The sequence below is a fragment of the Diadema antillarum genome, unplaced genomic scaffold (genome assembly GCF_040938485.1).
Source record: "Diadema antillarum isolate AM-2024a unplaced genomic scaffold, OU_Dant_1.0 scf00000122, whole genome shotgun sequence".
NCBI lineage: Eukaryota > Metazoa > Echinodermata > Echinoidea > Diadematoida > Diadematidae > Diadema > Diadema antillarum.
The window spans coordinates 1,660,977-1,676,139 of NW_027271011.1; the positions used below are offsets into that span (position 1 = coordinate 1,660,977).

The window sequence follows — 15,163 nt, forward strand, 5'->3', positions numbered from 1 at the left end:
GTCGTAGATTATCAAAAAACTGAACAGCTTTATTACACATCATACTCAAAGTTCATGTTGAATATTCAATGTATTTAGACATCACTAAAAACAAAACAAATGATCCGAGTGCATAAGAAGTGTGTGTGAATGTCCCCGAACTAGTAGTTCAATGGAGTTCTATCCCCCAGACCCTGTCACATGTTAAGGATCACCTGTTCCACACACTTTAACACAAATTTTAAAAGCAAATGAACAAGCAAATATTGGCAGCTTTATGTATGAAAAAGGAACTGAAGCTACAGAGGGAACCCATCACTTCTGCATATTAATCAATTGCTATATCAAATCTTCCATTTCATCTGTCTATAGATAACTAACTTGTGAAGTCTCATGGCATGGTTTTAATGGCTGAATAAGAAAGCAAAAAGAGTTTCCACACACTGTGTGATATCAAGTTCAATGTTCAGTTCATTGCCTTTTAAAATTGAGTTCCAACACCGATACTCACACAAGCAATACTGATCAAAATTGTCGTTCCCCCAACACCGGGTGTTACCATCTAACCACCGGAAAGTCTGTGGGATCGAGCTGGAATTGTGCAGCAAGAAGAAGTGATGGAGCATAGCCAAATGTTATACTATACTCGGAGATATGGTTAAGTTGATGTTTAGTTTAAGACACATACGATTTAATGATGATGAAAATTATCAAACACAAATTTCATTCCTTCTCCAAAACACAACAATCTTCATTTTGCTCCCAGGTTAAGATCTATATATGTCGAAATGGCTGGACTGTTAAGCATTTACGTGCCATGGGTGGCCATCGCATTGACCTTACATGTAAAATGTGCATTTACGTGTATTTATGCGGGTCTTGCGCATAGTTTAGCATCATTGACACCCACGCAAAACTTGAAATGATAAATACGATAATGTAAATCCCTAGAGGCAAGAGTAAGCCAATGGGGAAAACGCATCGCACATAAATTGCCAACACAAACAGTGGAGCTCAGTTCAGCGGACAACATTCAACACTAAGCACAGCACCCGCAACCGGAATTACATCATAATTTTGTGGTCAACCTGCTACCATTGACTGATAATTCGGGTTTGGTTTTAATGCCAGAGTTAGCGCTGAGATAGAGCTAGCAATGATCTTAAAATCACCCAATGTAACTTAGGCCGACCAAAATATGGAGAATACACCAGATCAATTCGAATATCCTTGACAAAATAATGTTAAACAATGGGGATACATGTGGATGTTTAAGTTCAATATTGAAAGTGGGGAGAACAAAAAGGGATATTAAGCATTTAGGGCCTACCTGTGGTCCACTCAAATCTTCTAAAAATCCTTTCTGCAAAACATCATGAAATGAGAGCTCATGAAAAAGTTTTCACAAATTATTTGTCTTCTCTTCAGGATGACTGATATGAATTCCAGAGTTTCCTCAGTTGAGGTGAGCTCAAAATGCATGAAATATTGTTCATTTGAACAAATTACTGACCACGTTGGCGACTTGTTAAAATGGATTCATGAATCTTCAAAGGAAGATGCCCAAAGACCAGCCTGTGCAGTGTCATATGCAGTACAGATTTGACGTGTTAATATGTACCACACATCAATGGACTCAAACAGCCAGGACCGAACATACAGGGACTTTTCCATGGCAGGGTCTAAAACTGTGATGCATCATTACAATGTACAGCAATGATCGCCTTCAGGCTCGGTGTAGATATTCAAGATGTCGACAATGTCATCCACTAGGGGAAGGGAGCCAAGGCTGACGTTCAAAGATACAGGACACTGCGCCCATGATGGGAGACCCAGAAAGGCTATCACATACTCACTGCCCATTTCAGTCAATAAGATTTTGGCCTATGGAAAGATGTGAGAGATTCTCTTAGTCATCCCGTTGCATTAGGCAGTCTGTCTTGAAGGCACTGCTGGTGTCTGGTACGGAACACACAGGTAGCTCCATGCAGCATTTGCCACAGCACGGATCACTGGTGCATACAGTACATGTACATCACTGGGTTTATCTATCGCCGTCAAAGCCTATTACCTTTCACCACGGCGCTGTGTGTCTAATCTCCTGGAGAGGGCCTTCAACTTGTGCCCGAGGTTTTGTGGGTCTCTTAAAACCTCCCTGCCATCAAAGTCCTCGAACCCCCTGTGCTCTCTGCAGGGCAAGTAGCTGAACAGTGCCGATCCCTGATTTCCGTGGACAAACGACTCAACATCTTTCTTGTACAAAATCTCTGCTCTTTTCCGGCACGGAGTCTTCAGGGTGGAGGAAGGCCCAGCGCCACTGAACATTTCACCCAAATCATGACCAAAAAGGCCGCTCACCTTGGCCAACTGCTCGGCATGTTTGTCTGTCACCTTTCCGTAGTAGGACTTCACTGTTCCTGCAAATAATGAAAAGTGAATATACTTTGCGGGGCAAACATGTCAACTACTTCCAAACAGTATACAAATGATGCACAGGATAGAGTGCTTAGTGGAGATGTAGCGCATTCGAGGGTATTTGCAATTGTGAAACATGCACGAGGCGAAGCCGAGTGCATGTTGCACTACATTGTAAATACCCGAGAGTGAGCTGCATCTCCACTAACGCCACGAAATAATCCTGTGCATCATTTGTTTTATAAAATGGGTCGAAAACTAACAGCATTTTTCACGTACCTTTGTGGGTCAATACCAGTCAGCTACATGTAGAACTCGTCGATGTTCGTCCCAAACATTTCGCACTCGGAAATCCCGCACATATAAGTACTGTACGTATAAGAGTATACGTACGCCACACATGTTATGCACACAAGAAAGGCCGGCCGGCAGCCCGAACTAGAAGTTGTTTACAGGATTGACAGCGCGTATAGTAGTGCGCAATGCACTTGTAACAACTGATTGAGTGCGCACTGCTAGTGTAAATATTGTGACGTCAGGCCGAGCATGTTAGTGAGAAATTGATGCACGCACACGTGACTCATTTCAGCGCTTCCAATTGGCTACATTCTTGAACCCATTTTATAATTATGTTTATAAAATGGGTTCAAGAATGTAGCCAATACATGTGCTTCCTTTATTCTCGTCCCATTGTGGGACCGGATGCGTACATGGAGTCACTTTGAAGGGCAAATCCAACGATTTAGCAGGTTAATTCTCACACCGTTTTCAGAGTATGTTGTCTAGTAGGCCTATATGAGGAGTCTATATCAAGTCTTTAAGGTAAAGAGTGCATATTCTATGTAAAATAAGTAAGTTTTCATGCGGGCACTTAAGTGTCCGGAAACCCAACCCCCCATCATACTTATACTGTATGTGCGGGATTTCCGAGCGCGACGTGCGTACTGTTTGGGACGAACATCTTCGGACGTCTTGACCCACAAAGGTACGTGAAAAACGCTGAAAAATGCTGTTAGTTTTCGACATTTTCGACCCATTTTATAAAACAAATGATGCACAGGATTATTTCGTGGGAGGCGTAGCTCACTCTCCGGTATTTACAATGTAGTGCAACATGCACTCGGCTTCGCCTCATGCATGTTTCACAATTGTAAATACCCTCGAGTGCACTATACGCCTACACTAACGCACTCTATCCTGTCAATCATTTGTATATTAATGCATGGTAGTACAGTCAACTTTGCATTGGTTAACTTTGCATGATTGTACTGATGATAATATGAAGTCATACTGCGCCAAATCCCCTCTGTAAAGTCAGTCAAACGTCAAACTCAGAGAAAAAAAAAATCGGGTAACATGTCATTTGACAGGGTGCACGTCACGAGACAGACACCCACAAATCTAACAGCCCATTAGCTCAACACTGAGCTAACAGGGCCCATGGGACCAACACATTGAGCCCCATGTTGTATCTGTCGAACTCGTGGGCTGTTTTTACCTAGTGTCGAACTCATGGGCTGTATGACTCATGGAAGTGATAGAACTGTTTTCATAAAGCTCGTGGGCTGTATGACTTGTGGGTGTCGGTCTAGTGGGATGGCACATTTGACATCACGGAACCCCGTCCATACCTTTGTAGTCCCTGCTGATTTGCTTAGAGACATAGTCCATTCCAAAGTTTCCTTCACGTCGTCCATTGATGTTTACCACCCTGTTCCAGATCAAACTCTTAATGATGTTTTTTGGAGCGAATCCTCCGACACCTGAAACACCAAGGAAGACGATGCATGTTATACAACATCGAGAAACAATGCAGCTATCCAATTGGTTGATTGCAAATCATGTGACATTGAGATAAAAGTACCATCACACTCTGTGGCTGTCAGCCATGCAATTTTGTTTGAGCAAAATAGATAACACATGTTTAACATTGCACAGCTCAGATGTTACAATGAACAAACATTTGTCACGCTCGGTGCACTCAATGATTACAAGCGAACGCTTGCAAGCGCATACCTTTGTCACTCATTTTTTGTAAACAACTTCAGCCTATCTGTTTTGTGGACGTGCATGTACATACACACATACACTTGAGGGCTGCTGTGACTAAACTCACCATTCACAAAAATGGTTGCCATTTTTGTGCTAAATTCAGGAATCTGCGGGAACCACGTCCCTAGACGGTCTGAGGTGTTGTATACAAGAGACCCGCGGGTCTAGCGCTCACCTGAGTATCGCAAGTTCACCTTTCACGCAGTCACTAATCTAAATTATTTACAGCTCCACCAAAATTTGACCAGGCATTCTCAAGTAGAAGATGAAAATGTATAATAAAGGCCCAATTTTTTTAAGATTCCTTAATTTGGGGGGATTGGGGCCCCCTGGGGCCCTCTGGGTGGGGCATGGTGCCCATTTTGATAAATTGAGATCCTGACCCCCTAGGGATGCTACGTGCCAAGTTTGACAAAAATCCATCATGAGGTTTTCAGGAAGAAGATGAAAATGTACAATTCAGGCCCCCATTTGGACCCTTCCAACCACCCCCCCCCCCCCCCCCCCACCCAAGAGGGGCACCCCTGGATCTCCTATGAACAAACTTGAAACTACAGTCATTAATGTACTCACTCATAGTATTATCTCAGCTCTATAACTTCTGATTCTAGAGAAGATTTATAAAGATTCCTTCATTTGGGGGGTTTGGGACCCCTGGGGGCCCCCTGGGTGGGGCATGGTGCCCATTTTAACAAATTGAGATCCTAACCCCCTAGGGATGCTACCTGCCAAGTTTGGTGAAAATGGGTCATGGGGTTCTCAAGAAGAAGATGAAAATGTACAATTTAGGCCCCATTAGAACCCTTCCCCACCCCCCTCCCCTGGGTCCCAAGGGGGGCACCCCTGATTCTGCCATGAACAAACTTGAAACTACAGTCATCAATGTACTAACTCATAGTATTAACTTAGCTCTATCACTTCTGGTTCTAGAGAAGAAGATTTTTACAGATTCCTTAATTTTGGGGGGTTTGGGCCCCCCTGGGGGCCCCCTGGGCGGGGCATGGTGCCCATTTTAACAAATTGAGTTCCTAACCCCCTAGGGATGCTACCTGCCAAGTTTGATGAAAATCGGTCTTGGGGTTTTCAAGAAGAAGATGAAAATGTAAAAAGTTTACGCACGACGCACGACGGACGACGGACGACGGACGACGGACGACGGACGACGCACGACGCACGACGCACGACGGACGCCGGACGAAGGGCGATCGCAATAGCTCACTTGAGCCTTTGGCTCAGGTGAGCTAAAAACAAATAGTGTATGGTCTAGACTCGTGCAAAGGAACAAGATTGTGCACTCCGTAAAAGATGAGGGGCACTATTCAACTCAGCTTCACCTCATTGTATAGAGCACTTTGATCTTTCACCTCATGCAAAATCTTGTACCATCGCACTTGTGACCATTTACTATTTTTTTTAATACTATTTCAAACATTATCAACGTCTTGAAAAAATAATCTCTGTCATTTTTAGTATGTCAGTTATGAAAATATAGTGCACTTCCATTCTAACGACTATGGCTATAATTAAATTTACGGTTATAATAAAATTCAGGCTGTTAGCATTGTCCACTCTATGTTTTTTATTGTTCATTTGTGTGGGTACTACCAAATTTTTACGTAACGTCAGAAAACTGGCAGTGCCAAGGACTTTTATAGCAGGACTCCAATGTAATCTTTGCTCACAAAATTCAGCCTTGTTTCTCTGAATTGCTTGCTATTTCATCTGACAAAGTGCACTCTCGTTATAACAAAGTTCTTGGAAATAACGGCTTTCTTTATACACCATTATATTGAAATTTCATTACAGCGGAACATAAAAGCCCAGTACTATAAAGATGATGTTTGTGCCTAAATTCTTACTTTGTTGTATCGAGAATTTCATTATAACTGTGTCTGTTATAACAGAAGCGCACTGTAACTGAACATGCGAGTACACATACGAAATTTTGAATTCTTTGCATGTTACTACATCCCAGGGCAAATCCAGTCCACATATTAGTTAATCTGATAAGAATGAGTAAAATATTATGAGTTAAACAGTAGAATTTTGATTGAAATCAGGTAAAAAAATAAGGAAATGATGACATTTTGAGAGTTTGCAAATTTTTCAGGAAGCAGTTCTTGAACAGCTGATATGAAAATGCAATGGCAGAGTAAGCATGTCATTCCCTCACAACTTACCATAATAGTTGAACATAAGTGAAATTTCCTGTTTTTCATTCAAACACAATTATGCCCTAGGCTTGAATCCTGGTTTATCTAACTGATCAACACTAATCTATAGTTATACAACTAGAAATAACATCATGTCTCAGATTTTAATGACAGAAAAATTGAGCTTTCATCATTTTTTTTGTTTTGTAAATGATCAGTGGAAAATTGTGAGGTTATGACATGGTTAGCTCACTCATTTGCCCACTGTAAAAGAACTGTTTTGGAGAAATTGTCAAAATTTCAGAATGTCATAACTTTCTTATTTTTCATCCAATTTCAGTCAAATTTTTACTGCTGACCCCATAAGATAACTCTTTTTCATCTTTTTCTCTTTAACGGGGAGGGGTTGATTCAAATCCTCCCCCCCCCCCCGAGATCTCGGCCGTTGATCGCGCAAACGCCATGGAATTTGGCACGTGCATTACCTGTGGCGTAATCTACCAACTATACAAAAAGAAATGGAAATTTTTGTCATAACAATCAATTATGCTAATATATGCATAAAATCATACATTTTGCTCTAAATCAGAAATTAAAGCTCCTAGAATCCTACTTTTTGGTGAAAACATTCTTTGTAGCATTCCAAACAATGTACTTGAAAAAAAATTTGGTATCAATATCAATTTCTTATGTATTTTATTGTTTTATGAATTTCTTTGTTTTTTCCATCTTTTGTTTTAATATCATTAATCATTTTCTTTTCCGCAAAATTTGTGACAGAACCTATTTCAAGCATAATTATGCTAAAATCAATTAGTTTCAGCCTATGAAAGAGAAAATAATCATATCTTTATGAATAAGGAGAGAAAACTCCATTTGCATAGATTTTATACACAAAATCACGTTTTTGAGCCATTTTCGGTCTGACAGGCATGTATAAAACATCGTGCAGCGTCATAACGGTATGTACGATTTTCGAGAAAATGGAGTTAAAAGATGCGCGAGACTTGAAAGTAAAAAGTCAGCGAACGGCGCGATCAAAAAGTTTTGCGCGGCAGAGTAGTCGCAAAAAATGTCATTGTGTGCCCCCTCCCTCCCCCCCCCCCCCCCCCCCCCCCCCCCCAGCCTTTTATAGAGATTTTTGCTGGACTCACATGCGAGGAAGTGATGGGCATTGGCGAGGTAGTCTGGATGCCTTCTTGACCAGAACAACAGGAGGTCAATTTTCCAGTCTTCGACCATGACCGGTCCATTTCCAGTCCGCACAGCGGCTTGTCTGGCTAGATGGCGCAGACCCTCCAGAGTAAGGGCCCTACTGTGGTTCAGCACATGGTCATCGTTCTCGGCATCGAGGGCGCACTCCTCTCCACAGTACCATTTCTCTACAAAAACAAAACAAAACAAGACAATACAAAAAAAAAAATTACAAAGGGACCCTCTGCAATGATAACTTTATAAATAGTATAAATCAATCCAAATACAATTTCAGGGTATGAAACCATTAGTCATTGCCCACATCTTACAGAAAACCCCATTCGACTTGCTTCAGTGGTCAAAGAGAAATGAGCAATTTTGTAGAGCATGTCAGGATATCTCTTCCCTACAAGTTTTGTCTATTGAGTTCACACACAAATATAGAGCATCCAAGTGCTAAACTTGGAAGAATCAGACTCACGACATGCTGTGACCACTTAACCAAAATGAATGGGGTTTCCTGCAAAATAGAGCTAAGATTTTATATTTTAATACCCGAGAGTGGCATTTAGACAGTTTAAGCATATTGGGTGATATCAATGCGAAAATCTGATCATAATTTTTTGCAGGAACATAGTGTATAGTAATTCAGTGAAAAGTGAGATATATTTCAGCAAATCGCATCACACAATATCAGGGATTTTTCATATATGGGCAGTTGCACAGGTTGAACAAAGTCTGACATGTATGATACATTTAGTAATATTCTAAAAACACAAGGCAATCGCCAAATTGTGTCTCGCCCATTCGCGTACAAGGAATTAATATTTTTTATAACTCCCAGAAGTTAATTGACCTGCTTATGACCTTTGACCTTGTGGTGACCTTCAACACCCTAAGGGACATTTACCATCCAAGTTTGGTCACAAACGGACAAAGGGTCAAAAGTAATGAGCCATAATCGAAACGCGCCATAAAAACTTAACATTGGGCCGTAAAAATTTGTTGACCCCTTTCTGTGACCTTTGACCTTGTGATGACCTTTAACTCCCCAAGGGACATCTACCGTCCAAGTTTGGTCACAAACGGACATAGGGATCAAAAGTTATGAGCCACAATCAAAACGCGCCCTAAAAACATAACATTGGGCCCTAAAAGTTTGTTGACCCCTGTCTGTGACCTTTGACCTTGTGACGACCTTCACCTCCCCAAGGGACATCTTCCATCCAAGTTTGGTCACAAACGGACAAGGGGATCAAAAGTTATGAGCCATAAACAAAATGCGCCCTAAAAACTTAACATTGGGCCCTACAAGTTCGTTGACCCCTGTCTGTAACCTTTGACCTTGTGGTTACCTTCAACTTCCCAAGAGACATCTACCATCACCCAAGTTTGATTGCCATTGTAGCAACATGTGCTGAGTTACATGTGATAAGAGAGTCTTGCAAGTAAACTTTAACGTATGACCTCAAATGACCTTTGACCTTATCATGTGACCTCTTACGGTACCATAACATGAAGGTACCCCCAGTGCATCCATCACCTAAGTTTGATTGCCATTGTAGCAACATGTGTCGAGTTACGTGTGATAAGAGAGTCTTGCAAGTAAACTTTAACGTATGACCTCAAATGACCTTTGACCTTATCCTGTGACCTCCAACGGCACCATAACATGAAGGTACCCCAAGTGCATCTATGACCCAAATTAGGTTGTAATCCAAGCAACTTACAAGAATGTATGTGAAGTTTAATTGTCAAAAGAGAGTCTTGCAGGTAAACTTTAACATAGAAATGAGGGTCTTGCACATACTCTTTAATATATGACCTCAAATGACCTTTGACATCATCACATGACCTCCGACAAAACCATAACATCAAGATACCCCTAGTGCTTCTATCACCCAAGTGTGGCCGCCATTGCTGTAACAGTTGCCAAGTTATGCATCATAAGAGAGTCTTGCAGGTAAACTTTAACATTTGTGACGGACGACGGACGGACGCCATTTGGATCCCTTAGTCTCGCCTTCACCTCCGGTGGGCGAGACAAAAGGCATGTAACAATATTGACCTTACTGACTAAATGCTGCATTAGCTGTATGTACAGTTGTACTGTACAGGTATGTTCCACATTTATCACTACAATCAGTCTTGCTTAAATCACCAGTCTCTATGGAAAAACAGAGTGGTGAAAATTAGCTGCGTGGCGGAGGTCTGCGCTCTCGAGAGTGCTTCTCTAGTTCATATTGCAAAGAGGAGGGTGTATAACCTGATGAAGTGATTCCGCCTCACATCAAACTGGACCCTACAGAAGACCAGCTATTGCTGCTGACTATGGGCTATCCAGTCATCTTCTCAGGTGGCAAAAAGAAATAAAACAAACAAACAAACAAATGAATACATTTATTAACTTGAAAAGCACTCTGAGAGAACAGACCTCCGCCAAGCAGCTACTTTCCACCGATGATCTTGCTCTTCCCAAAGAGATATTTCTCCTCTCCACCACTGGGGTAAAGCTCTTTGGGCTCCTCCATAGAGATCAGTGATTTCCACCCATAGGTGTACATGTTGAAAAATTGCTCAATTTCCCAATATCGAAGCCTTTTATACGTCATAAACCCTCAGCTGCGCGGCGCCCCTTGACACCCGTGCAGAAATTACAGCACGCATTTTAGTGTGCATTTGAAAACCTAAAAAATGCGCAGCTTGAACTCCCAAGTTCATTGACCCAACTTGTCAAAATACAGTCAACTTCGGATACCTCGACGTCGGATAAGCCGAATATCACTTACCTCGGGGGCAAAATGAAAGTCCCGATTGTTCCTATGGAGTTTCCGTGTATTAAAATTTGCGTAGCTCGAAGAAAATAACTCGAAGTTCGGTTACCTCAAAGTGAAATCTACTGTCCTGATCTTATTTAACTTATTGTTTTTCCCAGCATGTAGCTCGAATCGAAATTGCAAACATTACTCAGCATCTCCGATTAAGCGCGCATGGACAGCGAAGAAGATATGTCAAAAATCTTTTCACACTCGACTGTAAATATTCCCGACCAGAACAATCGCGCGTCCAAAGAAATACCCGGTACACAGCTGACAAGAAAAATCCCCAACACCTACCTACATACGTACACGGTATGCACATAGCACCCTTGCCAATGGAGTGCTTACGATAGCACTACGCTCTGCCCCATCTATCTTCTTTTCTTTAACCACTGTGTTTTAATTCTTGATCATGATAGTCATACCGTGCGCGTAGATTTCTTAATCGTCGTGGCGCGCCTGCGTAGGTGTTGACAGTTTATATATCTTTGACATTAATCACCGTCCACTGTCCAAACATCAATCTCCTGCGTAGTGCCTTTTTTTTTACTTTTTTATTTTTGCCTTTCATGAAGTATGTTTCATGTATTCTTCCCCGAGAACGCATACAACTGACATTCATTTTAGCATCTTACGGAGCTGAATGCTATCCTTATCCATTTCCAAACGTGAAAGCAATTATCCGCTATTTGTTTCAGCATCTAACTAAGCGGATTAATACCGTTAATCATTTCCAAATGTAAAAGCAACAATCTGTCATTTATTTTTGCACGGTACGAAGCAGATACCGTTATTCACTTCAAACATACGACATTTATTTTATCATTGTACAGAGCCAAATGGTACTGCTGTCCACTTCCGAAAGTGAAATGAATCATCTGACAATTATTTTATCATCGTACGGAGCAGAATAATACTGTTTTTTATTTTTGAACGTCGAAACTGACATCAGACGTTTATTTTACCATCAAACGTAGCTGAATGTTACTGTTATTCATTTCGAAATGTAATAGCAAATATCCAATATCTTTTTAGCATCATATGGGGCAGAATGTTACTGCTATTCACTTCAAAACATGCCAAACGTATAGGCAATCATTCGAGATGTATTTTAGCATCTTCCGGAGCTGAATGTTATTGCCATTTACTTTCGAACGTAAAAGCAAACATCCAGCATTTATTTTATCATCGTAAGGAGTTCAATGTTGTTGTTACTCATTTCCGAACGTCAAAGCAAACATGAAACATTAATTTTACCATTGAACACAGCCGAATGTTACTGTTATTCATTTCGAAATTTAAAAGCAAACATCAGACAGTTATTTCAGCATCGTATGGAGCAGAATATTACTGCAACTTCCGAACATAAAAGCGATCATCTGACATTTATTTTAGCATCTTCAGGAGCCGAATGTTATTGCTATTTCCTTTCGAAAGTATAAGGAAACATCCGACACTTATCTACCCATCGTACGGAGTTGAATATTGTTTTTCATTTCCGAACGTCAAAGCAAATATCCGACATTTATTTCAGCGTCTTCCGGAGCCGAATGTTATCCTTATTCATTTCCGAACGCAAAATGAAATATCTGACATTAGTTTTAGCACCATATGGAGCTGAGTCTTATCGTTTTTCATTTCCAAAAGCATGAGCAAACATCCGACATTTATTTTAGTATCTTACGGAGCCGATTGTTACCGCTGTTCATTTTCAAAAGTAAAGGCAAACATCCGACTTTTTTTTTTGGTGGCGCGATAGGGTCACCAAAATCTTCATTTCTGAAATGTTGATTTCAATTCCAATTTTCATTCAATTCATTCATATAAAAGTAGATTCAATTCCAATTGACAAGCATTCAAACAATCGGTAGGCACTATAAAGATACCATGTTGAACATCGATAAACGTCGGATAAGTCGAAGAAAATTTGACGTACGTACGCGTACCTTGAATTTCGTGTACCTCGAATTTCACGTACCTCGAACCATTTTCTTCAGTCCCGACGAATTCGAGGTATCCGAAGTTGACTGTATTAAAATCCTTCATAGACTCCCCCCAAATTCACGGATCACTACCAAAATTTTATCATTTGTTTCATACTTGTGTCACTGTCAAACTTTCCTGTCCAAGTTTCATCCAAATCCGTTCACTACTTTTTGAGTTACTTTGCACACAGACAAACAGACAAACAAACAAACAAACAAACAAACAATGAAACAAACCAACAGTAACGAAAACATAACCTCCTCCCTTGGCGGAGGTATGAAAATAAACACACAATCAAACTAAAACAGTTAACTAGAAGAAGAAAAAAACTCACCTGGTAGCACATCAGTGTCTTGGAGTCCGATACATCCATAGTGATACCATTCGTGACCCCTACAGTTCTCCTGTTTAGCGCACTGCACCATTCTCGTACTACCTCTTGCATCTTTTTTCTGCTTACAGAGACAGTAGGTGTAGCTGGGACTCTTCAAGCATTTGTGGCAGCAGTACCAGTCGTCCTCGGGGCAGCCGTCAGTCTCGCACAGCTCAGATGATACCACGGCGTGGGCACATAGCATTGCAGCACACGATCATCTCTTCATCTTTCACTGTGTAGGAAATTCACACAGCGCTCTCCGTTTAATAATTGGATGCCAGTTAATCAGGCACTCTACCGGACACATAATTGACTTGCAAATTGAAAAACTATTCCAGATGTGTGTTATATTTACTGGATAATCAGGTACACAGGATGGGTATTTTGAAAGACGGGTAGCAAATTTTCCAGATTAACCTGATCTATTTTAATGAAACGGATAGGAATTTTCAGATTTACCCTATCTTTTTTAATATTTTCCCACAGAAAGCCTTTCAGATTTGTGTCAATTAGATTCACTGTGAAGTGCTGACAGTCATTAAAGAGTGAAGTTGATGTTTCAAACAATTATGTAGTGTATGACAGATTTGTTGTATGACTGGTACAAGTACATTGTAGATGCATTTTGGAGTGTCATATATACAAACCCTTGCTCCAGCACTACACACACTATCAACACACTAACACACAGACACACAGACACACACAGTGACACTCTATTTGCTATACATTCTACATGTTCCTGTGAACTACAACACACACTGTACATTGCATGGCTAGCTCGTGAGTAATTAAAAATGATGAATAAAACATGGACCTACACTGTACTACACACATGGACTATGAACGGGGTCTTTCTTTCATCCGACCTGCATCACTGCCACCTAATAATGTGCATCTAGATGAGTACATTCAGATGTTTGGACAATAATGATTGTGTAATCGTTCATTGTCACTGACAAAAAATTTGTTTCCCTCATTTCGGTTTTATTTCGCTGAGGTGCCTTTTCAGACTTAACTGCCTTTGGAAAAACATCAATGATGGGGAGCAGCAAACCTAAAAAAATGACACATTTTGTGTCGCAAAATGAGTAATTACTGAAGTGGATGCTCGTGGATGCGCATGTAACGTTGCATAATGGTAAAGACATATCGTCGCTGGGGCGACAAGACCTCGTATCTACAAAATGTCAAGTGTTCCGGAGAGCCAAAAAACATGGCGGCCAAAGCACTATAGTGAATGGGATAGCCTTTCCTTGGACATGCCGTGGTGGCTTCATTTTTGGGGTAAGACAGTTAGGATTTGGACAGGACATCACTTAACCGATTATTTGACCATTAATAAAAAAAAGTCATTTTCACCAAAATTGCAGATACAAGGTCTTGTCACCCCAGCGACGATATATGTCATCTACATAAATTGTACCATTACTGTCCAAGTTTACTCTGAAACAATGTGCTGAAAATGGGAAAAATCAGATTACAAATTACAACCTACCAAAACCCTTGCTTTCTCATGTAAAGTATGTGCACTTCACAAATGAAAATAACTGAGCGATGATTTCCCATCTTATATTACAACTGCAGATGCATTTTTCTTTATTGAAGGGATTTATTATCCTCTGCGCATGTGGTTTTTAGACATCTGAAAGCGCCGTTTACTGTTGTTTTTACTCAAGGCTGGCTGTTGGTGATGCACAATGAGAAAATAATGAAAGCATCCTGTGATGCTTTTCACATACACAGGTGTTTGAATCAATGAACGATGCATGTCCATGGCAACAGAGATCTCCAGGCGTTTTCACATCAGCCCGATAAAAATCCAAGCTCGAGATATTTTTTACAATCGCAAATTAGCGCGCTATAATTTCATTTTTTCTATTCACATCAGCAGGAAGAAAATTAGCCGAAATTTTTTTGAGCTAATTCGACAGCTGAGCATGCGCAAAGAGTGTCGGGCATTCCAGTAGAGCGCACGCTTTCGGGTCACACACGCTAGGCATGATGGGATGCATCGCACTAATTTCTTGAGGCGATTTCACTTTAGTTCGCTATGTTATCCCGCTATTTCAGAAATTTCCCGAGTTGGACTCAAGAATTTTCTCAATCAGAGTGATACAATTAGTGCGCTAATTTGTGTTCACATTATCAAAAAGTGCGCTATTTTGTGATTGGGTTAATTTCCAAAG

At 40.8% G+C, this 15,163-nt stretch overlaps 1 protein-coding gene across 1 annotated transcript; it reads right to left on the minus strand.

Annotated features, from left to right (window-relative positions):
- Nucleotides 1-2,041: 2,041 nt before the first annotated feature.
- On the minus strand, nucleotides 2,042-13,115 carry LOC139720148 (uncharacterized). The gene is made up of 4 exons (XM_071631518.1): nucleotides 12,933-13,115; nucleotides 7,754-7,981; nucleotides 4,026-4,157; nucleotides 2,042-2,396 (listed from the first exon to the last, which is right to left on the minus strand). The coding sequence occupies exons 1-4, from the start codon at nucleotides 13,021-13,023 to the stop codon at nucleotides 2,047-2,049; spliced, it is 801 nt and encodes a 266-aa protein (XP_071487619.1). The 5' UTR covers nucleotides 13,024-13,115; the 3' UTR covers nucleotides 2,042-2,046.
- Between the last annotated feature and the right edge of the window lie 2,048 nt (nucleotides 13,116-15,163).